Source organism: Rana temporaria, chromosome 5 (genome assembly GCF_905171775.1).
Source record: "Rana temporaria chromosome 5, aRanTem1.1, whole genome shotgun sequence".
Classification (NCBI taxonomy): domain Eukaryota; kingdom Metazoa; phylum Chordata; class Amphibia; order Anura; family Ranidae; genus Rana; species Rana temporaria.
The window spans coordinates 144,321,556-144,347,258 of NC_053493.1; the positions used below are offsets into that span (position 1 = coordinate 144,321,556).

Here is a 25,703-nt window from a genome sequence, read left to right on the forward strand (position 1 = left end):
GCAAGTTTTTGAGGCAAGTGCTTAATTCAGAAAGCACTTGCCTCTAAACTTGCAGACGGCATATCGTAAATCCCCCGGCGGAATTCAAATTCCGCGGCTAGGGGGCGTGTACAATTTAAATCAGGCGCGTGCCCGCACCGATCGAACAGCGCATGCGCCGTCCGCGATTTTTTCCAGTGCGCATGCTCGAATTTCCGCCACAAGGACGTCATTGGCTTAGACGTGAGCGTAACTTACGTCCAGCGCTTTTCTGAATTGACTTACGCAAACAACGTAAAAATTCAAAACTCGTCATTTGCATATTCGTCGCGTAAAAAAACGAAGCGCCACCTAGCGGCCGGCCGGGAATTGCAGCCCAAGATCCGACGGTGTAAGTCACTTACACCTGTCGGATCTTAGGGGGATCTATGCGGAACCTGATTCTATGAATCAGGCGCATACATCCGACGGACGGAACTCAGAGATACGACGGCGTATCAGGAGATACGCCGTCGTATCTCTATCTGAATCTGGCCCTGTATATCTATTGCTTCCTGGGAGTTCTGCAGTAACCCTAACCTGCATTCTCTTTTTACCTTTTCTTGACAATGTAAGACCCTTCTTTGTCTTGGAACTTTCTTCTTCTAACTAACACATGTAGAGGTTGTTGGTACTTTTTAGCTTAAATTCAGAGCAAAACATAAGATTTCATTAAATAAAGGAAGACACTTTATTTAAGTGAACTTTATTATGAGAGAAATAGGAGGCCGTAATCTCTGACATACTTCTGAAAATGCTATTTCACTAGCTTTCTTACGTTTGCCCTTTAGAATTAGTGCTTTGAGTCATTGACCCAGAAAAAGTGTGCAGATCAAAAAAGTTAGAAAAAAGCCCCTAGGTACTTACCGTATGTACATTCTATTTCACATTCATTCATTGATTCAGTCTTATGACACTTTATATTTAAAGCATATTTAACAAATTTAAGTAGGTAGAATTATTTTGAAAAGAAAATCTAGAAGATTATGGCGTTTTACACTAAATGCATATTAGTAATAATTACCCTTTTTTAGATAGAACACGAATGTCAAGAAGTAACTGATGGACCTGTCCAGAATATAGAAGAAGAAACAAAAGAAGTAGAATTGGATGGTGCTAAAGATGCTAAACCTACTCAGGTATGACATTTTTGTAAAACTATATAAATTTTATTCATTGAACATTTTTGTGTTGAAATTTTCGTAAAAAAAAATGTTCAATACAAAAAAACAAAATGGTTTGTAGGAAAAGTTTATTTCTTTTTTGTTCAATCAGCACAACATGGAATGCACAGGTTGAAATTGATGATGAACAATAGTTCCGAAAATATAACAACCAAGTACCATTAACTACAGAATCCATGTAATATATGTATATTATGCGATAAAGAACAATTTATCATTAGCAGTAACTAGCAATGAAGATATTTCTTGTGCAATAAAAAAGAAAACCTTAATGTTAATATCCAATTCCACTAAGGTAAAAAATGTGCAAGGTATAAAGAACAGCATTGGCAAACTGCATTGCCTATTGTGCATTAAACTGACAGAAACAAAGAAGCAAGAAAAAGGCAAAATTAGTTAGATTGAAATTTTAAAGATCACTCAGTGATATTTAGTAAAAAAAAACTGTTTGGTAGAGTACTGACTTTACAAAAAAGAAATACAGTATATACCGTATATACTCCGACCCGTATATAAGCCGACCCGAATATAAGACGAGGCACCTAATTTTACCACAAAGAAATGGGAAAACGTATTGACTCGAGTATAAGCCTAGGATGTCTATCTGCATGCCTCACTGTGCCTCACTTTGCCTCACTGTGCCTCACTTTGCCTCACTGTGTCAATGCCTCACTGTGTCCATGCCTCACTGTGTCCATGCCTCTCTGTGTCCATGCCTCTCTGTGTCCATGCCTCTCTGTGTCCATGCCTCACTGTGCCCATGCCTCACTGTGTCCATGACTAGACTAATGTTTAACATGGGAGTCTATGGAAGGGGTGCATGGCTTTAAAAAATCGGTGCTCCCCATCCGTAGGTCCCCTAGACAACAAATTTTGCACACTTGTAGAGGAGAAAAGGGGGCTACATGTGTGTCAGGTTCCGGGTCCTGGGGACCTACGACCGGCCGGTACCGGGACCCCAAATTCACTGGAGAAATGACTGTTTAACATGGGAGTCTATGGAAGGAGTGCTCCCCGGCCGTAGGTCCCCTGGACAACAAACTTTGCACACTCGTAGAGGAAGAGTTGGGCTACATGTGTGCCAAGTTCGGGGTCCAGGGGACCTACGGCCGGCCGGTACCGGGTCCCCAAAGTCCGGGAGATCAGGCACAAAAAAGTGACTCGAGTATAAACTGAGGGGGGCATTTTCAGCACAAAAAAAATGTGCTGAAAAACTAGGCTTATACTCAAGTATATACGGTACATGCCTTGTGTTTGCCTTTTTTTCGACTTTGTTGCATTTCAGTGCAGAGGCCCCCAGAGGTCTGTTTGCATTCACTTCTTGTCTACATGCACTCACTTCAGCAATGGCTGAATAGCATCTCAGGGTGAAGATAGTCCGAGTGTGCAAAGTATTGTTGACTTTTTAAAGTATCTGTCATTGTTTTATGTTAACCTACAGCACTTGCCTAACATTGTGGAGGTAGGTGTACGCAGGTACTCTATATTCCTGTAAAGGTCCTAATTTTTTATTTATCTTTCTAACACTGCAAATATAAGAGTGACTTTATGTTAATAACAGTATATTGTGCTTGTTTTTTTTTTGCAACGAATACCAGGAGATTACCTGCATACCGTCAGTTGTAATAGAACCAGCATCTAACCATGAAGATGAAGGCGAATATGAAAACGTGGAAAATATCCATGTAAAAAATGCTGTAGCAGATAAAGAAATTGATGCCATCCCTGATACATCTGCTGTACAAGCTCAGAGCACGGATGGAACTGATCAACCTGCCTCATCGGGGAGCAGCACATCCCAAGATTTTCCAACTGAGTTCTTATTTAAGGTGTTGTAATGTTATGATTAATATTTTAATTAGACATACTTTATTATAGATTCTAGGATCTCATTCTGAAAGTTCTTCTTCCTGCAAATTACAATACTAATCAAAAGATTTTATAAAGCCAAAAGACAAATGAAAACTTGCTTTTCTATATTCTGTGGCATTACAAATTTCCTCAAGACTAATTAACCACTTGCAACTGCCACACACCAATTTACGTCAGCAGAATGGCAGGGGCAGGCAAATGGGCGTACCTGTATGACCCTTTAAATTTGCCGCCTAGTGGGCATGCGTGCCACGGGAGCGTGCCCGCAGGTCCTGCCAAGTCAATGTTCGCCGGCGGTCCGCGATCATCTCACGGAGCGTCAGAACGGGGATGTAAACAAGGCATTTCTCTGTTCTGCCTAGCAACATGACAGAGATCTACTGCTCTTTGTCATCGGGAGCAGTGATCTCTGTCATGTTATAGTGAGACCATCCCCCTACAGTTATAATCACACCCTAGGACACACTTAACCCCTTGATCGCTCCCTAGTGTTTACCCCTTTCCTGCTAGTGTCATTTATACAGTATTCAGTGGCTATTTGGAGCTCTGATTGCTGTATAAGTGACAATGGTCCCAAAATATTGTCAAAAGTGTCTGATGCGTCCACCATAATGTCAAAGTTCTGATAAAAATCACAGATCGCCGCCATAGTAAAAAAATATATAATAAAAATGCCATAAATCTATCCCCTATTTTGTAGACGCTATAACTTTTGCGCAAACAATCAATATACACTTTTTAATTTTTTTTTACATATAGGCCTAAACTGAGGAAAAAATATATTTTTTATATATATTTTTTGCGGATATTTATTATAGCAAAACTTAAAAAATATAGCTTTTTTTCAAAATTGACGCTCTTTTTTTGTTTATAGCGCAAAAAATAAAAACCGCAGAGGTGATCAAATACCACCAAAAGAAAGCTCTATTTGTAGGAAAAAAGGAACATCAATTCTGTATGGGTACAATGTCGCACGACCGCAAAATTGTCAGCAAAGGAACGCAGTACAGAATCGCAGAAAATGCTCTGGTCAGGAAGGGCGTAAATCCTTCCGGGGCTGAAGTGGTGTACTTGATATGACCAATTTAGAGATTAGGTTCTTCCCCAAAAATATTTAGGTTAGAGTGGAGTCCGACAAGGTGATATTTTGCTTAAAGTGGTTCTAAACTTTAAAGGTTTTTAACCTTAAGGATTTTAAAGGTTTGTTTTTTTCCCTATAAAAATAACAAACATGATATACTTACCTGCTCTGTTGCAGTGGATTTGCACAGAGCAGCCCGGATCCTCCTATTCTCGGGTCCCTCTTCTGTGATCCTGGCCCCTCCCTCCTGTTCAGTGTCCCCAGAGCAAGCAGCTTGCAATGGGGGCACCCGAGCTGAGTCACAGCTCTCTGTGTCCATTCAGACATAGAACCCTGACCCGGCCCTGCCCCCTCTCTCCCCTGATTGGCTAGCTGACTTTGATCGACAGCAGCAGGAGCCAGTGGGGAAGGAGGATTTTGGACAGCTTAAACACTTGTGGACATTGCTGGACAGAGAGGGACCTCGGGTAATTTTTAAGGGGGCTAAGGGGACTGCTGCACACGGAAGACATTTTTATCTTAATGCATGCTTTATATGCATGCATGCTTTATAGAATGCATTAACCACTTAAAGTGGTAGTAAACTCTGTACTACCACTTTTACCTACAGGTAAGCCTATAATAAGGATTACCTGTAGATAAAAAGAATTTCTCCTAAAAATGTACGGTTAAGGAGATATTCCCTTCGCATGCGCAGGGGGGTTCCTCGGCTAAAGGCCCGGCAGCCGCCAGACCTTGCCGGAAAGAAGTCTCCCACACGCATGCGCGGGAGTGACGACATCGCCGCTCCAGCCACTCGCATCGCTGGTGCGGCGATACCCAGAAGACACGCCGAGGCAAGATGACATCTTCCTCGGCGTGGACTAGGTAAGTTCCCCATGCCTCGTTCCAAGGTAAGTATTTCATAATGAGCTAGTATGCGGTGCATACTAGCTCATTATGCCTTTTGCCTTGCAGGTATGTAAAAAAAAAAGCTGCTGTGGGTTTACTACCGCTTTAAGGACAGAGCTTTGTTTTGAGATTTGGTGTTTACAAGTTAAAATATTTTTTTTTGCTAGGAAATGACTTAGAACCCCAAACAGTATATATTGTTTTTTTTCTAACTCCCTAGAGAATAAAATGGCGGTCATTGGAATACTTTCTGTCACACCGTATTTGCACAGCGGCCTTACAATCACACTTTTTAAAATATTTTTTAAAATAAGACAACAGTAAAGTTAGCCCAATTTTTTTTATATTGCGAAAGATGATGTTACGCCAAGTAAATTGATACCCAACATGTCACGCTTCAAAATTGCACCTGCTCGTGAAATGGCGACAAATTTTTACACTTAAAAATCTCCATAGGCTTTTGTTTTGACGTCGCTTCCGCCCTGCAATTGTATGGAGCCGAGCGGGGGCCATCGTCCCCTCACTCAGCTACATACCACAGACCGAGAAGGCTACGATCACCTCCGCCACCGATAAAAGTGGTCTTGCAGCGAATTTGCAGCAGAGGCTACTTTTATCTGAAATCTGGCCGCCTGCTGAAGAAGAGGATAACAACGATGTTCCTCTTCAAACAGTGGACATATAACAACAGCGGCTGTCAGCAAGTGGTTAACCCCTTCAATGCATTCTCTGCATTAAGGTAAAAAACCTTCAACTGTTTGTTCTCCCTTCCATCTGTAACGCTTACCTGACTCCTCTATCAATCCAGCGCTGTGCCCAGCTGCAGGTCTACTCTCCCCTCTCCATGCTCTCACAGGCTTTGCAGAGAGCAGAGGGAACTATTGGCTCCTGCTGCTCTCAGTAAAATCCTTTGAGGAGGGAGAAGGGACAAGCCATGCTTTGTTTGTCTATGGATGCACACAGCCTGATCCAGGAGCACACCCTCCCTTGTGCATCCATAGCAAGTCACTTGCTATGGGGGCACACACAGCAGGGGAGGAGCAGACAGCCCCAGCGGTTGACCCCATAAGAGGCAATAAGGAACCACTCTGTGCAATACCTTTGCACAGATCAGGTAAGTATAAACCTGTTTATTATTTTAATAATAACTTAGAGTTAACAACCACTTTAAGGCCCCTAGGGAAAAATGTTCCCATACTTTATGTATATATAGCAAAGTCACAATGCTCTGCTCAGTTTAACTTGTATTTCTATATTGAATCCACCAAGGGAAGGGGGACAACAACAAATATTAAACATGAGATTGTAAATGTTTGGAGGATGTCTTACCAGTTGTTCATTTAATCTACTCACATGCAGGTTGAATTACTACATGATTTTGAAGCAGCAAATGAGGATGAACTAAACCTTAAGAGAGGAGACATTGTTCTAGTAATACATTCTGCTACATCAGCTGATATGGTAATATTAACTTACATAATACAGTTGTAATGAATGGTTGAAAGTTGTATCCAAATGTTTGGCAAAGGAAATGAAAGAAACTATATGAACATTGGGAGTTATTTACTAAAACTGAAGCATACAAAATCTGGTGCCACTCTGCAAATAAACCAATTAGCTTTCAGGTTTTATTGACAAAATTGTATTGCTGTGGGACATAGCAGCACCACAGCTAGTTGTTAACAGCAGTATTGACAGAACATAACTGCTCTTGTTTAACACGATTAACAATAAATACACTAGGACCAGATGGCATACACTTGAGAGTACTCAAAGAACTTAGCCAGGTAATAACCAGACTGGTATTCTTTATTTAGCTCACTGAAAGGAATGGTGCCAGCTGATGGTGAAAAGCAAACGTTGTACCAATATTTAAAAATGGGCAAAGATATATTCCTGGAAATTACAGGCCAGTCAGTCCAAAATCGATAGTATGTAAACTATTGGAGGGGATGATAAAGGACTATATCCAAGAATTTTCTGATGACAACACTATTATTAGTAGTAATCAGCATGGATTTAAGATCCTTCTTGCCAAACCAATCTGTTAACATTCTATGAGGAGGTGAGCTGCCATCTAGATAAAGGGAGACCTGTGGATGTGGTGTATCTGGATATTGCAAAAGCATTCAATACAAATCCCCATAAATGCTTAAATTACAAATTGAGGTCTGTTGGCATGGACCTTGGAGTATGTACCTGGATAGCAAACTGGTTACAGGGGCACGTCCAAAGGGTGGTGATAAATAGCATGCACTCAGAATGGTCTTAAGTGTTAAGAGGGGTATCCCAAGCCTCTGTCCTGGGACCAATTCTGTTTAATTTATTTATTAATGATATAGAGGTTGGTATAAATATCTAAATTCCAGTGTTTGCAGATGTTACAAAGCCAAGCAGGTCAATAACTTTACAGCAGGATATAGAAACTTTACAAGAAAAAAATGAAAAAAGGTTGGTTAATTTTGAGAATAAAATAAGTAGCGTACAATTAAGAAGTATAATCTGGAAACCCCCACAATATAGGGCACTGGGAGAGAATACTCACGAAATGACACAAAATGCACTTAAAATATGGGATATGACTCACAAACAAAGTAAATGGAATTATAATTCACCTTTAATTTCACTGAAGGAAAATTAATATGTTAAACCGGGGAAAAGGACAATAGGAGGGAATTGGATAAAAAGTGATAATGCACAATTAGGAGACATAATCAAAAAGGGGAAAATAAGCATCTTTCAAGAGTTAAAATATAACACAGATTTAATGGTGATAAATGAATGGCAGTACCTCCAGTTGAAGCACTTCGTAGAGAATCTGCCTCAACCAATAAGAACAGGGGATGAACTATCACCGCTGAAGCGGCTATGTACAGCGGCAAATACAAGAAATAATATATCTCGGATGTATAAAATACTATTAGCAATAGAAGAACTGGAGGTCCCGCCATACGTAAAAAAACGGGAAAAATAATTGGGGGCACGGTGTAATAATCACACTATTGGAAAGATTTTTAAACTAACACATAGTTCCACTGTAGACACAAAGACAGTGGAAATGAATTATAAATGTCTGACAAGGTGGTATGCAACTCCATATAAAACTAGTAAATGTCAACCGGGGAAAACCCCGGAGTACTGGCGAGGATGTAAGGCAGGAGGAACGATGGCCCACCTTGGGTGGGACTGTCCCAAAATCAGAAAATACTGGAACGAGATCTCAAAGGAAATGACAAAAAACAGTACCAGAAGATCCGTGGATAGTTTTGTTCCACGGTGTAGAAGGCCCACTAAAACAATATAAAGATTTAATAATCCCCCGCTTCTTGAACGCTGCGAAAAGACTTATACCCAAAAAGTGGCAGGAATCAGAAAGCCCCAAAACCTGGGACTGGATAAATATGACAGAAGAAACATATGACATGGAGAGTTTGAGGTATAGTGTGGAGGAAAAAAGCGAGGGGTTAATAGATAAATTGGACAGTTGGAAAGCGTTCAAGAAGACATGGAGTTATGTCGAAGCAATAAGCCCCTAGAGAAGGGGAAAACTGGTCGAAACAAATGAAAATAATATATTTATCAAGTGAGAGGTAGAGGGGGAGGATTAGGGGGCGAATGGGTAATGGGGGGGAGGGTATATGGTATAATGTAGAGCAGGGGTGTCAAACTCAAATTCATCGTGGGCTGCATCAGCATTATGATTGCCCTCAAAAGGGCCGGTTGTATCTGTAAGATTAGATGTCCAGCACACCCCCCCCCACTTACATTAGAAGTCAAGAGCCACCCCACCATCAGAAGTTGAGTCCCTCACTCTCCCTTACATTACAATGCACCCCCTTACCTTATGCTGATGCTGAAAAGAAGCTGGATGCATTGGTTTAAAGCAGAAAGTACAGGTTCTAGAAAATACCAGAGGAGGGCTGGAGCTCTCCTTCATCTGCGGGAGGGGCGCAAGGGCCACATGAGATTTGGTCCGCAGGCCTTGTGTTTGACACCTGTGATGTTGAGGTAAAATTGCAGGTGGAAGTAAACTGTGTTGATTTTTTTTTATATAATTTTGTATGGTGACATTTTTGATAAAATAAATAATATATAAAAAAAAAAGCAATTGTTTAGCAGACATGTGGGGGTTTCATTGATTTGTAATGGCACCATCCAAGCATTGGAACGTGTGGTGCATTTTCCTGTGCATGAAAACACATGGTGCCAAACAGGGGTCAAGTCCTGGGGGAAAAAGTGTGGGAACTCCCACCCAAGATCCACTCCACTCAAATCCCGTGATAACTTGCGGCAGACCTCCGCAATGTCTCCTGGGAACAATGACAAAAGCTCCCAGGAGACATTGCGGCATGGAGGAAGTGACGGAATACCCGCACACTACCCGATGAATCCATATACAGGAAGCGGCCAGTACCATAAAGGATTACTAAGGTTCGCCTGCCCCTGACAGTGACTCGAGCTGGGCATCGCCCCTTAGTGAAGGATTGGCTTGGGCAGCTCGGCTGCTCTCGGCTGCTCTAGTCCTGCAAAGGGAACTGCGTTCCTGCTGTGAAAAAAGTGCAGGAACTCCGTTCCCACAGGACTTGAGCCCTGGTGCCAAAGCATCATTTGATTTTTATGCAGCTGCAGTTTTACAAAAGGGTCGGGGACCTTGTCCCTGCGTTTCCCAAAGATACAGCTGCCCATTCAAATGAATGGGCTGCTGTGCTCCTGCAAACCTGGCCACATGGAACTGCATACCAGTGTTGCCAAATGTCCGTATTTTTACAGACAGTTCGTAAAAACAGGCACTTTTTTCCCCCGTTCGTAAATGTCCGTGGTTGCGGGTATGTGCCAGTAAAAATAGCCGAGATTGGTTCGGCTTGGAACTGCGCATTGAGATTGGAGGCAGGGAGTTATTGGAGGCAGGGGGTGATAGTGGCTGTGGTGGCACCGCAGAGGGGGACGGTGGCAGGGGGCAATGGAGGCAGGGTGAAGATTTGAGGCAGGGGGTGTTAGTGGCAGGGGGTGATTGGAGGCAGGGGATGTTTGTGGTACCGCAGAGGGTGATGGTGGCACCGCAGAGGGTGGGGGATGGAGACAGGGGTTGTTGGTGGCACCGCAGAGGGGGGTGGAGGCAGGGGACGATAGAGGCAGGGGTGATTGGAGGCAGGGGGCTTGGGGGAGATTGGAGGCAGGGGGAGATTGTGGCACCGCAGGGGGAGGGTGAAGGCAGGGGGTGTTGGTGGCAGAGGGGGATGGAGGCAGGGGGTGGTGTGACTAAATAATTTGCCCTTATTATATAAAAAATAACAAAACTATGTTTTTTTACCTTAATATCTACCTTAAATCACATTGTTATTTGCATAGTGTACTTGTTTGTAGCCTAAATACTGAAATTTACACCTAAAAATGTAATTTAGTAACTTTTGTGAAATGCCAGTAAAAACGTGGCTGTGCCAGTAAATTTCTGGTGTTGTGCCAGTAAATTTCAATCTGGTAGGTTGGCAACACTGTTGCATACATGTGAACCTCGCATAACATTCACAAAAACCTGCAAATTATATATCTTGAATGTCATCTTGATCGAAAGATTAGGTGCAGTTGAGCTTTTCTGAAAAGGTATTAAGCTCAAGTCAATCACTCTGCATTCTGGCTGGTTGCCAGCTCATTATCTGCCATACAAAAACCAAAGTCTGTGTTAAAGTGTATGTAAACCCCAATTATGAAATTTGACCTGGGCACATATATCTGTAGTGTTTGCTTATCTCTCTCCAAAGCTCTAAGTCCCGTGTTTTCCTCTGTTATCAGAATGATAATTTATGACAAGTTCTCCAACACAAGAAATAAAAGCAGCTGGAAATTTGTGTTGGGGAGGGAACTTAGAGATGGATAAGCAGAGAGCTTGTTTGTTCACAGCACAGCTCTGCAAGTTTCTTCATCCCTCTGCCTATGTGGAGGGGGGGGGGGTGCCTTTCCTCCAATCAGCTCACATACAGTGTATGCCCAGACTCCACTCCCACTGCTGAAACAGGAAGAAAACATTTTAACACAATGTGCACTTTCTAAATATTTTAGAAAGCTGAAGACAGCCGAAAACTTATGTAGGGAGATGTATTTAATCTCTGTGGATCATGTGAGGCTGTTCACTTCACTTGGTATATGTGAGGGTTTGCATTCACTTTAAGCCTTCAATCCTTATTTGAAATGAGCCAATGGTTGCCACAACACATTTAACTAATTTATCAGACTTAACAAGCTGACAGTGATCCTTTGAAATATATAAACATAAGTATTTTGTAACACGATAAAACCTTGGTTTAAGAGAGTAACTTGGTTTAAGAGCGTTTTGCATGACAAGCAAAATGTTTTAATACATTTTGCCTTGATATACAAGCAATGTCTTGATATAAGAGTAGCGTCATGTCACAGTATAAAAAAGAAGAGAGGAGCCGCTATGTGTAGCAATATGGTTACATTTAATGAAGGTACAACATTTAGCAACTTATTGCTACACTTAGAGGTGCCTCTCTTCTCTTTTATACCCTGTAAAAAAATGCTTTGATATTCAAGTGCTTTGGATTACAAGCCTGTTTCTGGAACGAATTATGCTCGCAAACCAAGGTTTTACTGTATAGCGTAAGCAAAAAAAAAACATGCCTCTTCTAAATCTGCAGCCTGGTAAAATGTTCTAATTTTCGAAAAACAGACAAGAATTCAAACTTGTAATTTTCTGCTTATTCAGTTAATTCACAGTAATTTTTTTAAATACAACACTAATTCTGTGACTTTAGTTGGAAGACCATTACGCTTAGCCTTTTAGGAAGCAGAAAGCGGCTTCTGCAAGCTGCAAGTGAGGGTTATGCATCTGTGAGTTTCAGTATAAAGAGCATCAAACTGCAATAAAGTAAATCGTTACAATGTACATAACTGACCTGGAAAGGATTTTTTTTGTTTTCAGCAGAAATGAGGATACAGAGTAAAGTAAACCTGTGAGCCAGGCTGTTTAAAAGTAGCAAAAGAGTTTAAAAATAAGCCCTAATGGACCTTTATAGCTGCAGGCATGTGGACATGTTTTACTTCAAGCTTCATAATAAAAGCACTAAAGCCATTAATGTTGTTTTCTCAGCAGCTCTGTGCATCCTGTTTACCTTCTCATCAGTCTTCTAGCCTTTTATGTTCTAATGTACACACAAAGCAGGTGATCTGAGAGGAGGGAAACAGTGAAATAAGCAGCACAGACTTCAGTACTTCTGTTGTGTATTTGAGGATACATTGCTACACAGTTTCTGCAGCTACAGATAAAAATGGGGGTTTGTTTTATAGGCTTTGCTGCCTGTTAAGAATAGTAAAGAATGTCCATAGCCTGGCCATAGATTCATTGATGCAAAATGCTTAAAATGTAAAATGAATTTAATCTTGTCCTGAGGACTTCTATAGCAGGAAAAATTGTTTACTCTTATAATGAGGAAAGAAAACATAAGGGTAAGTGCCGGTTCACACTACAGCGACTTGGGATCCGGCTTCTCAGACCTCAAGTCGCTTGACATCAGAAATCCCATGTTAGTCAATGAGAACCGTCTTAATGTACACTACTGAAGTTGCTCCGACTTCAGAAAAGGTTCCTGTACTGCTTCAAGGCGACTTCTAGGCAACTTGTACCCATAAATTTCAATGGAAGTTGCCTCCAAGTCGGATATCCAACTTAACTGAAGCAAATTTACAGGAAAAGAAAATAGTTTACTCAGGCAAACTCCTCCCTGCCACAGAGCTGATTATTCTGTGATTAGCCACAGCCAAAGTCGTCTGTCCTGGAGGCAACTTTAAGTCACATTGTAAGTTGCTCCAAGTCGCGCTGAAGTCCCCTTGCAAAGTCGCGCTGTAAGTCGGGTTGCCCCTGTGTGAACCAGCACTAAGGAAACGCCAGGTAAGTGTAGTATCCAGGTTAAAGTTTAAATGGTTAATAAATAAAAACATTCACAAGAGGTAAAATATAAATGTGCTCATCTGGTATCAGAGTCTGTGGATGTGGATCCTCCTAAAGCCATCCTGCAGGACCTCTGGAAACCTGGTCTGGCTGCTGGGAGGAGAGATGGCTGGCTCGGGAGCTGGAAGGAGCCCCGGGAAGCCATACTGACCAGCGTGGAACGCATGGTGGAAGTGACGTCACCAGAAGTATAGGCGGTACCAGACGAGAGGAGAAACAAGGCTTTGTGCTTGGAGCACCTGGATCCTTCTACAGGCCTTTAGAAGAAGCCAGGCTCCTGAGCCAGCCATTTCTTCTCTAAGTAGCCGGAACAGATGCCAGCGGGCCTGCAGAATGGTTTAAGGAGGATCCACATCAACAGGCTCTGATACCATACGAGCACTTTTATATTTTACCTCTTGTGAGTGTTTTTAATTCTTTGCCATTAAAACTTTTACCCGGGATACTACACTTAGCTAGCCGTTCCTTCCCCTTTTTGTTTTCTTTCCTCTTGGCTTAAACAGAGTAGGTCACAACTCTGAGGATTGCCTTCCTTTATCTTACCCTCACAACTGCGGATCAATGAAATTTTATGGATTACTCTCTAACCTGATCATTGGTATTTTAGACATTTATTGCTGGCTGGACTATATATAACGTCTGTGCGCCAGTAACTATTATTTTCTATTATGCTTATAATGAGAGCTGCTTTCTTTTGCAGGAGGCTGGTTGGCTTACTGGCATTAAAGAATCAGACTGGCAGCAGTACAGAGTTTGTGACCCATACAAGGGACTATTCCCAGAGAACTTTGCTCGAAAACTAGAATAACTTATGCAAAGACATGTGGATGCTGATGAACATTTCATTTTTGGGCTCCTGAAACAACAGGCACACTCGGGGCTATATTGTTAACTGCTAAAGACTGATGCCTGTCCTAAAGCTTGGCAAATCATATGAAAAACAAAACAAGCATGAAAGCAAGAAGTAAGCTATATTGTACTGAATTGTAAATGGAACAGAATCCATGTTGTTCACTTGTATGCAATCACTGGTTTGTTTGTGCTTTGTCAGAACAGTGATTTGGTGGACTTATACTATAAAGATCCTTCTTAAAGCATCTGATTCATTTGCTTAAAATATATCAAAGTCATTTGGAATTTCAGATTTATTTCACATATAAAAGTGTGCTTTAGGAAAATACCCAAGATTCCAAAGCATAAACCCCTGAGGATTTTCTTTATTGTAATTATGCTGCTACTGTCCTACTTACTATATTTCATATCACTGAGCCATATGTCCTACAGACAAAGTGATATCATTCTTGTCCAACATTAATTCCTACTGAAATGTAAGGGGAGACATACGCCTTCAACTTCTGGTTTACAAGTCTTAATGAAATAACATGATTTTTTTTCAGCATTGTTTATTGAGGTTTAACCGGTTGGCCCAAAAGTGGTTTTGCACATAAAGTGTTGCATCGATGGCAAATACCTGATAGGACTTTACTGGTTGCAGGCAATGTAAATTTCTCGTGAAGAGTCTTGATCCTTTATCCAATCTTTTCGCTGGGTCCTCACTACACATATACCCTGATTCATCAAGCTGCAAAAGCATTTAACACTGGCTAAAAAGCACAAAAGAAATGCTAAAATGGCCTCTTAGTGAATATATCATGTCATCCTAGCACACCATAATAAGTGCTTATTATTTGTCATGGTGATATGGTGCTTAGTGACCTAATTTAGGAAAAAAAACATTTCATTGTCACTTATGACACCTGGTCGCCTAAGGTTTACTTTATTCCTTTGGTGGAATGACTGATCCACAACATATATTCACTAATAAAACACTTGTCATGAATTTTGCATATTAGCAGTAAAGCATTCACTTTACCACATTACATACATATATTGTGAGTCATTGAGTGGGACTAAACCTTTATTTTTTGCAACATAAACAATGTAATTCCTGTGCACTAAGTCTATATTGTACTGAATTGCTGCACTGCAGAAGATTTTACTAGTAACTGTATAGTAAACTGAGCAGACTGAACAATACCCACAGAATTTTATGTCTTAAACTGAGAAACTGCTGCAAATTTTTCAGTGTTCTTTACAAACCTATCTAATGCAGTTATGTATCATGTATGTTGTCCTTTATTGTAGATTCTTGAGTCTCTAGTATCATTGAAAAGTGGTTTGCTTCTTTTTCTCTTTTCTTTGGCATTGTGATGTTCAACTAGTTTGTTGTTTACAAGCACAACTAGTTTCCTTTGCCAAAGCATTCAAAAATACGTCTTCGTAAATAATGTGAAATTTTCATTATAGTACTGAAAGTGAAAGCAACATAAATACACAACTGGTGGTCCTTTTAGTTAACAAAATGTTACCATTATTTATCCTGGCAAAGAGAAAATATATTTTACCTGCACATATTGATTTCAAATAAATTATGTATTCTGTATGAAATGCCATCATATCTATTCTGTTTTTCAATGTTGTGTCATTCCTAATAAACTTTTTGTTGAATCATGAATATGATTTGTATTATAGTCCATTATATTTGATGTCGATCACAAATTCCATCTGGATTACCGGGTAACACAGAAAACAAAGTTCAGATCACAGTAATCTATAGCAATTATTATGAATGTAAAAGCAACCTTATGCAAAAAATGTTTTGGGTTAATTGTTGTGGGGATCTGAGATTTGCTTACCTGGAAGCAAAACTACTAATCTCTATGAAACTTTAGAAAATTTAGAGAATGGGTATGCATAGCAGAATTTTTTTTTTTTTTTACTGTGGGGACCTTGCAATGCTTTTGTTAAACGTTCAGACATGTGCATTGGATTCAAGCAGTTCTTATTTGCTGTCAGCACCCTAGCAACCAGTGAGGCTGTGTAGCCAATGGGGTCCTGGCAACCAGTGACACCAGTCATCTGGCAGGGCCCCTAGCTTCATGCTTCAGTGCACTAATGGAGTGGGAATACAGAGTGCCACTATAACAATGCTATTGGTTACTCATAGTATTTTCGATAACAAAATCCCTGACTGATCCGATTGCACCTTAGTGTTGATCTCCTTGAGGGTTCTCTGTGCTTCCAGCCTTGGTGTGTGCATGGAGTGGGGATATGGACTCGTAGATCCTGTTCTCCTACGGTACATATATAAAAACTCCCCAACCAATCTGATTCCACCTCAGGGTTTATCTTCCTGTATGCTCCCTGTTCGTCCAGCCTTATGCCCTGTACACACAACCGGTTTTCCTGAAATGCCAAAACCCAACGTTTTTCCCAACGTGATTCCTCTCCAGCCTGCCTTGCATACACACGTTCAGTCAAAAAAACGCTCGACGAAAGCGCGGTGAGGTCCAACACGTACAACGGCACTATAAGGGGGATGTTGCATTCAAATGGCGTCACCCTTTGGGCTACTTTTGCTGATCCTCATGTTAGTAAAAGTTTGGTGAGAGATGATTCACGCTTTTCAGCCTCATGCTTTTGAGTCCGTTACATCGTGACGAATGTGCTATCTCTATTACGAATGCTAGTTTTACCAGAACGAGCACTCCTGTCCCATACTTGATTCTGAGCATGCATATTTTTTCCCTTCGAAAAAGCATACAGAAGAGCGGTTTTCGCGATGAGTAAAAGACTGATGGGAAACACGACGGGAAAGAATAGAGCAGGTTCTATTTTTTTGCGGGCAGTTTTCTTGTCGGGAAAACTGCTATGGAACATACACACAACCGGTTTTCCCAACCAATCAAAAAAATGGCAGTTTTATCATCGGGAAAACCGGTCGTGTGTATGAGGCATTAGTGTGCACACAAAGTGGGAGCATGATCTATGGTCATGTGGATGCTGTTAACTATACACAGTGCCAATCAACCTCCGGCCAACTTGAACCTTTTTAAGCATGCTTGTCCATTACAGGGGCAGGTTATGACAAAGAAGGTGCGTACCTTTGAAAAGCACTACCACCCCTGTTCCTCCTACAGCCCGTAGTGGTTTCCATTAGGCAAGTAATAGTAGTTGAGAATGCCAGGCACAGCTGTCAAATCAGGTTTCCTTCATACTGGCTCGAATACCATAGCTGCTGAAATCTGCAAGCCATCCTACGGTGCTTCCACCTAATCCCATGCTGATTGTCAAGAACCTAAAATGTAGGTGTGCTATTTTGATTGTACTAAAAATTACTTTCAACTTACTAACAAGAATCCTTCGCTGTTGTTCCTTTTTGTTTGAGCTCTTTGGATCTTCCCAGATCTTTTGTTTGGAGCTGCAGGATCTCTGTTGCACAGCCATTGGTTTTCATATGCATCCTGTGGATATCTCACTTATTGTGCACTGGACTGGTTTGTTTTATCCTGTACTACACTGACAGAGCTTTAGCTCTCAAATCAACAAAGTTTATGCTTCCTATCAATTATATACAGTGCCTTGAAAAAGTATTCATACCCCTTGAATTTTTCCACATTTTGTCATGTTACATCCAAAAATGTAAATGTATTTAATTGGGATTTTTTGTGATAGACCAACACAAAGTGGCATATAATTGTGAAGTGGAAGGAACGTAATAAATGGTTTTCATTTTTTTTACAAATAAATATCTGAAAAGGGTGCTGTGCATTTATATTCAGCCCCCTTTACTTTGATACTGTATCCCTAACAAAAATCTAAAGGAACCAATTGCCGTAAGAAGTCATCTAATAAGTAATTAGAGTAATTTAATCTCAGTATAAATACAGCTGGCCTGTGAAGCCCTCAGAGGTTTGTTAGAGAACCTAAGTGAACAAACAGCATCATGAGGAACAAGGAACACACCAGACAGGTTAAGCATAAAGCTGTGGTAACCGTTTTTCCCAGTGTTAGGTTTTAAAAAAATATCTCAAGCTTTAAACATCTTACGTAACAATGTTCAATCCATCATCTGAAAATGCAAAGAGTATGGCACAACAGCTCAGGTGGGAGAATGTGTCTGCAGGACAACTATTAGTTGTGCACTCCACAAATCTGGCTTTTATGGAAAGTGGCAAGAAGAAAGACATTGTTAAAAGAAAGCCATAAGAAGTCCCGTTTCCCGTTTTCAAAAAAGCCGTGAGGGGGGACACAGCAAACATGTGAAAGAAGGTGCTCTGGTCAGATGAGATCAAAATGTAACTATTTGGCCTAAAAGCAAAATGCCTATGTGTTGTGTAAAACTAACACTGCGCATCACCCTGAACACACCATCCCCACCGTGAAACATGGTGATGACAGCATTATGTTGTGGGGATGATTTTCTTCAGTAGGGACAGGAAAGCTGGTCAGAGTTGATGGGAAGATGGATGGAGCCAAATAGGGCATTCTTAGAAGAAAACCTGTTAGAGTCTGCAAAAGACTTGAGACTGGGGCAGACGTCCACCTTCCAACAGGACAAGGACCGTAAACATACAGCCAGAGCTACAATGGAATGGTTTAGGATCAAAGCATATGATGTGTTAGAATGGCCCAGTCAAAATCCAGATCTAAATCCAAGTGAGAATCTGTGGCAAGACTTGAAAATTGCTGTTTACAGAACCTCTCCATCCAATCTGACAGAGCTTGAGCTATTTTGCAAAGAATAATGGGCAAAAATTTCACTCTCTAAATGTGCAAAGCTGGTAGAAACATCCCCAAAAAGACTTGCAGCTGCAATCGCAGCAAAAGGCCAAGACTCCCACCCGCATGACGTCATCACGGTTTGGCCAATCAGATGGCCAGAGTCTCTGAACCTGGAAAAAATACCTGGTGAAGATGGAAGCCTCTGCAGCGTTGACAATGCTGTAGGGCTTTGTTTTAAGGTAAGTCTTTCGTATTGTGCCTTGTAGGTGGAAACTTTTTTCTTACAGGAGTTTACTACAGCTTTAACTGCTGCCCTGTAACAGGAATTTGTGAAAGCAAAAAATTGATTATTTAAAAATCTAAAACAAGTCAGCTTTTACAGTCTAATTACTTTCAGAACCTTGAATTACACAGTTATTTTTTTTCTGGAGAGTACAATCGGGCTTTAAGTTTAAGGCAACGTCAAAAGTTAAGGGATAGGTCAAGGGGTCTAGTTATAAAAAATTACGTAGCAATTTGTATAATGAATTTTCATGTGCATTCATTCTGTGCAAATTAGGCAAAAATGAATGTTCTTTAGGACTATTTTCTCTTCCGAATGAATGTTCTTTTATGAAAGCCAATGGTTACATTTATTTGCTACTTCCCGCTAACGTAATTTTAACATTGTATCGTTTGTTACAAAGATACGTGTATTTCCTAAACTCCTTAGCTGCACCTAGTGGCCATAATACAGAATTTTACTACTGCCTATAATAAAAGAACATTAGGGCAGCACAGTGTTGTAGTGGTTAGCACTTTCATCTAGCAGCAAACAGGGTACCTGTTTCAAATCCCTGCCACGATCTGCCTGGAGTTTTCATGTTCTCCCTGTCCCTGCGTAGGTTTCCTCCCACACTCTAAAGACGTGCTGGTAGATTAATCTGATCCTGTCTAAATTGACCCTAGTATATGTGTGTTAGGGACCTTAGGTTGTAAGCTCCTTGAGGGTAGAGACTGATGTGAATGTACAATATATATGTAAAGCACTGCATAAATTGACATTACTATATAAGTACCTGAAATAAATACATTTGTTGAGAAGAAAAAACATTTGTTTTGCCTAATCACAGAACAAATGTATATGCAAGTTTGCTGGACAAATGGCTGAGCAAATTGTTAATAAATCAAGCCCTAGGGGGCGATAGGTTAATAATAATCTGTTAAGGCAGAAGTATGTAGAAAAAAAAACTTTGCCCAGCAAATAAAAAAGCAACTCTTGCTAAGATACTATAAAAGAAAGGGAATCTGGTGTCACCGGTGACGCACCTCCATCTCTGTAATATGCAACAAAAGAGATTCACCCTTTGGGACTTTAAATGAGGTGGACACCATTGGGCCAATAAACATAGTAGCAGTAAATGCAGTATAAAGGGTCAGAAGTATAAACCGAATAATGGGATAATATAGCTGCATAAATATATGTAATGGCAGGGGTGACCACAGACCAGGTTTGGGCTGTTGGGTGTCTTCCACCCGGGTTCAATATTATAAAAGAAAGGGTATCTGGTGTCTCCAGTGACCCACCTCCATCCCTGTAATATGCATTTCTTTGCCTTTTGTTTTCACAGATCCAAACACATACTATTGTGTTTTATTTCCTTCACTCTTTCTCCTTTTTCCTCTTACCTATCTTCTTGACCCATATGACCCACTGGCATCTCTCTGCCTTTTCTATCCTCCCTCTAGTCTCCATGTTATTACCATTCTTGGCTTAGCATTTTTACTTATACAGAGATATATACATACCATTATTACTTAATTTACCATTGCATACTTTCTGATAAATCCATTTACGCCTACAGCTTTTAACACACGTGGACATAATGAGACCTCTGGGGACAGTTCCTGGATACACAGTGTCTGTCCTCTATTTTGCCCTACTGGGGTCCTGTTTGGCTCCGCCTCCTCAGCTCCCAGGTGAGACACCTGCTGCTGCCCCTGGGAACCACACACCTGCTGTTTTGGCCCTATCTAGTGGTGAGTATGGGATCCTACACTATGGCTCCCTTATGCTCATTCCACCAGCATTATACCACATACCTACCTTTATTTTTCCATCCTAGGTACAGTTGTACACGCATCCACCCCCGAAACATGTAATGTCGAGTACATCAGATGCCTGTGTATCACATGTCTTTTACTATACATGTTCCAATTGTCTACTTGTTTGTATGTTGTTTTATAATTCACCACTGTTGATGATGTCTATGCTTTCATTGCATTACTTTTATCTGAATAAACGCATCTACTTTATACTGCTACTATGTTTATTGGCCAAATGGTGTCCACCTCATTTGAAGTCCCAAAGGGCGAATCTCTTTTCTTGCTAAGATACTCACCTTCAATCCAATTATGCCCTGCACAACTTTCCTGTAAATGCTGCAGGCAAAATCCATATATGCAACTTTTGACCTTAGTTAAATATGGTAGCTGTCATGTACATCCCTTTGTGCTTGCAGTGGTATATTTTGTTAATTTTTTATGGTGTGGTGGTGGGACTCTGTCCTACCTGAAAGATGGCTGGTTTACGTCATATTTTGGAGAGAAAGACACACTAATTGCACAGCTGTGTGTTCAACTATTTAGTTCTGACCTGACATGGTTCAGGGCCCCACCCAACAGACAGGAAGTCTGTTCCTGGGAGTCAGGTGGCCTCCTATCTCTCTGAGAGGAGTCAAAGACGCTACATGGGTTCAGCTAGAGTATGCATGTCTGCAGGAGGCAGATGTAATTGCTGATTAAGCAGCAAGGCGCTGGCCAGGAGAAAGCAAGGAGTGAGCTTAACTCTAGGAAACTCTGTTTGTTCTGAGGAACAGAACTTAGGCCTAGGGTACAGACTTGAAACAGCCGGATGGCAAGAGTGAAAGTCAGGAGGCTAAAATGTTGAGTATGCAAGATACAGTAATGGTGGAAACCCCTGCGAGGGCTACTGATGTATTTGTAAACTTGTTGTGCTTTTAAATAAAAGTGGGCTACCAGGTCCTTAAAAACTCAGTTCTAGACTGGCGTACTCACTGAAAAACGCACCTACTGCTGGAGTCTGATTACCCCAATCTTAAAATGGCAACACAAAGAATAATACATACACACCTACCTATGTACCTTAACTATATGGAAATATTACACCTTAAACACACTGTTAACATAAGATTTAAAAAAAATCATCAAAACTTAACACAGTTAATTGTTCTAGTTACTTTTAAATGTAAGTTCCCGTGTGACTTTAACTGCTATAAAGGTTGTGGCTTTCAAATATTTATATGTCAGGTGTTCTGCCGAATGCCGTGTGGTTATTATTTGTGGTTTTGCTGCGTATGAAACACTTTGCAGTTCATTAGAAACACACAACTGCAAACAAGGGCTAGAGCAGTCGTTCATGCTAACAAAGAGCAACACAAATCCAGTCATTGAATTGGGTCATATATTGAAGAAGGTGTCCAACATGCTGGTTTATACCATACTTCTTTGTTTTGTCTGTATAGGTAAGTACACCAACTCTATAATAATGAATAATGGGCCAGATTCACATACATTTGCGGCGGCGTAACGTATGTCCTTTACGTTACTCCGCCACAAGTTTTCAGCGTAAGTGCTTGATTCACAAAGCACTTGCCTGTAAACTTGCGGCGGCGTAGCGTAAAGCCGTCCGGCGCAAGCCCGCCTAATTCAAATGGGGCGTGTACCATTTAAATTAGGCGCGTTCCCATGCCGAACGTACTGCGCATGCTCCGTTTTGAAATTTCCCGCCGTGCTTTGCGCGAAATGACGTCGCCCCGATGTAATGTTTTGAACGTCGACGTGCGTTACGTCCTTTCGTATTCCCGGACGACTTGCGCAAAAAAAATTGAAATTCGACGCGGGAACGACGGCCATACTTTAACATGGGCTGTCTATTTTTACACCACTTAAATAGCAGCCGTAACTTTGCGACGGGAAAAGCCGACTAGCGACGACGTAAGAGAATGGGGCGAACGCGCGTACCTTCGTGGATCACTGTAAACAGCTAATTAGCATACCCGACGCGGAAAACAACGCAAACTCCACCCAGCAGGCACCGAAGTATTGCATCCTAAGATCCGAAGGCGTATGAAGCCGTACGCCTGTCGGATCTTAGCCAAATGCCGTTGTATCTTTGTTTGAGAATTCCAAATTAAGATACGACGCGGCAAATTTGAAAGTACGCCGGAGTATCAGCAGATACTCCGGCGTACTTTTTCTGTGAATCTGGCCCAATGTTTTTTGTTACAATAAGTTATTAAATTGTGTATGTTCAGTTTCTTGCCAGGATTTGAGGTCTCTTATACGGCAATCAGGAAGGACAGCAAAGTTCAAATGTGGAGTTGATGGGGTTTATATAATAAATCAAGGTATCCACTGGTATCTTCAGGACAACAGCAAGAATATAAAATGGTTGCTGTTCTACAAGCCTGGGAAGACCGAAGCATTGGATGACTATAAGACACGACTATCCTTGGAAATAGTCTCAGACAGCTCTTGCATCTTTAGCATCACAAATATAAAGCCTTCAGATGACGGAACATACTTCTGTGCAGCATGGCACAGCAGCACTTTCCTTCAACTACATAGAGAATTCATACAATATCCTCCTAGCAAGTTTCTCTAATTTCCATTTTAAGATTATTACACCAGAATGTCTTTTTAATCAATAAAATACTTGTAAATAGTTGTTCTGTAAATTAATAGAGGTGTCTTATGAGAGCACAGCTTTTTGGGTCTCACATTGTCAATAGCTTTCCTCCTAGATTAGCTAAATGTACGGTATACATTTTTACAGCTCTTGGTTTTATTGAATGTGCATTGTAAATAGGCATTATGCATTATATACTATAATAGTATATGTAATAAAAAATCTCATAGTCAATGCATATGTAAGTATATGCTTCCACAGAGAAATGGTGTGGTGGAAAACATATAAACGAAGAGGCACAAGCCTGATCATGTGCCTGTAGCAGTCTATGGCATTGAAATTCTCAGTTGAAAGTCACGCATAAACTGGAAATATCTGAATGATATGGTTAAAAAAGTGGTTTGGCACAACACCCCCAGTAGTAACCCACCTTAATCTCTTCTACCATGAATAAAGATTACCTTGCTCCAATGCCCTGTTACTAGGGTTGTCCCGATACCGATACTAGTATCGGTATCGGGACCGATACTAAGCATTTGCGTGAGTACTTGTACTCGCGCGTAACGCTCCCGATGCTTCAGTGCCCATCAGTGTAACATATTAGTGTTGCCTATCAGTGCCACCTATCAGTGCCCACAGTGTGGCATAATAGTGCCTCTTCATAAGTGCCACCTCATCAATGCTCATCAGTGCAGCCTATCAGTGCCCATCCATGCTGCCTCATCAGTGCACATCAGTGAAGGAGAAAAATGTAATACTTTTTTTTTTCCCCAAAATGTACCGTCTTTTTTTTTTTTTTATTAAAAACCCAGCAGTGATTAAATACTACCAAAATAAAACTCTATTTGTGTGAAGAAAATGATTGATTTGTGCATGTGCAAGAAAAGAAAATTCCCAGAGAGACAAGAATATTCCCGGCCACGAAAATTATTTTCTGTAGCAACATGAAGGCTTGGTCGGCATCATCGGATCACAAAAAAAAATAAGAGAATTTGTTCGAAATTCGGCTGTGTATGGCCTGCTTAAGTGGAACCTCTCTCAGAGTGCCAGCTTCAGCCCGCCTCCATGGTAAACTTGAAACAAAAAAGAAACAAAGAAAAAGACGGCTGCACATCCAGAGGTACCGATTGTCCTTTTATTGAGTACAGGATGAATGTGTGAAAGCCATCTATGTGACTCTATGTTGGTGTCCTTGGCGTTATTATCGTGATAAATAAAAGGGCAATCGGTACCTCTGGATGTGCAGACGTTTTTTTCTCTGTTTTTTAAAGTTTACCTCTCCTGCTGCCCAACACTACCTCATTCATTTGAAAGCATTCTCTGAAGTCTGTAGGGATGGAAATCATTGTCTAGGGTGTTGATCTCCCTGGTTCCTTGCAGCTCTCACTGGTTCCACCTCTTGACCATCCCTCACTACAGTATTATATATAGACATGGGGGCAGATTCACATACAATTGCATGGGCGCCGCGTATGTGAGATACGCTACGCCGCTGTAACTTACTTTTAATAGCTTTGAATCCAGAAAGACGGCGCATAATTCAAATCGGCGAGTAGGGGACGTGTTTCATTTAAATGAAGCGTGTCCCCGCGCCGAACGAACTGCGCATGCGCCGTCCCTAAATTTCCCGCTGTGCATTACGTCCAGCCCCATTCACGGACGACTTTCGCAAACAAAAAAAAATATTTTCAAATTCGACGTGGGAACGACGGCCATACTTAACATTGCGTACGCCACCAAATAGCAGCTTTAGCTATATGCCGAAAAAAGCCGAACGGAAACAACGTAAAAGAATGAGACGGCCGCTCGTACTTTCATGGATCGTCGGAAATAGCTAATTTGCATACTCGACGCGGAATATGACGGGAACGCCACCCAGCGGACGCCGAAGAATTGCATCTAGGATCCGAAGGCGTACGAAGACGTACGCCTGTCGGATCGAACCCAGATGCCGTTGTATCTTGTTTTGAGGATTCAAAACAAAGATACGACGCAGGAAATTTGAAAGTACGCCGGCGTATCAGTAGATACGCTGGCGTACTCTCTTTGTGGATCTGCCCCATGGTGCTCAGCAGAAGGAGCCAATGAGGGATGCAGGGGACCTAGTAGATCAACACTCTCAAAAGCAGTGTTGAGTGATTCAGGCAGCAGAGGAGGTAAGTATATCATGTCTTTTTATGAGGTATTTCCTGGTTGAATACGTTTAGTACAACAACAGAGTCACTTCAAAGTTGCTCCTTGCACTGCCTTAGACTGGCAGACTGGATCGCATGCTGCTTCTCCTCCTACATTCTCAGCTCTGCTATACAGTGGACTGAAAGATTCTGATACCAAGCCAAGTTTAGGTTCACTTGCACTGCTTGTAGTAAAAAAAAGTGAGAGAGCTTCATTGGAAACATTATTAACCACTTTCCACCTGCTCACAGTAGCTTTAAT

At 41.2% G+C, this 25,703-nt stretch overlaps 1 protein-coding gene across 11 annotated transcripts in view; it reads left to right on the forward strand.

The window, feature by feature from the left end:
• LOC120940381 (amphiphysin-like) overlaps window positions 1-15,527 on the forward strand; it is a 288,182-nt gene extending 272,655 nt beyond the window's left edge. For all 11 annotated transcript variants that reach the window (XM_040353191.1, XM_040353198.1, XM_040353200.1 and 8 more), the window contains 4 exons: window positions 1,053-1,157; window positions 2,801-3,031; window positions 6,406-6,507; window positions 13,713-15,527. In XM_040353191.1, coding sequence (XP_040209125.1) covers window positions 1,053-1,157; window positions 2,801-3,031; window positions 6,406-6,507; window positions 13,713-13,820 — 546 coding nt within the window. In that variant the 3' untranslated portion in view covers window positions 13,821-15,527. The remainder of the gene's footprint in view (window positions 1-1,052; window positions 1,158-2,800; window positions 3,032-6,405; window positions 6,508-13,712) is intronic.
• Window positions 15,528-25,703: the final 10,176 nt, after the last annotated feature.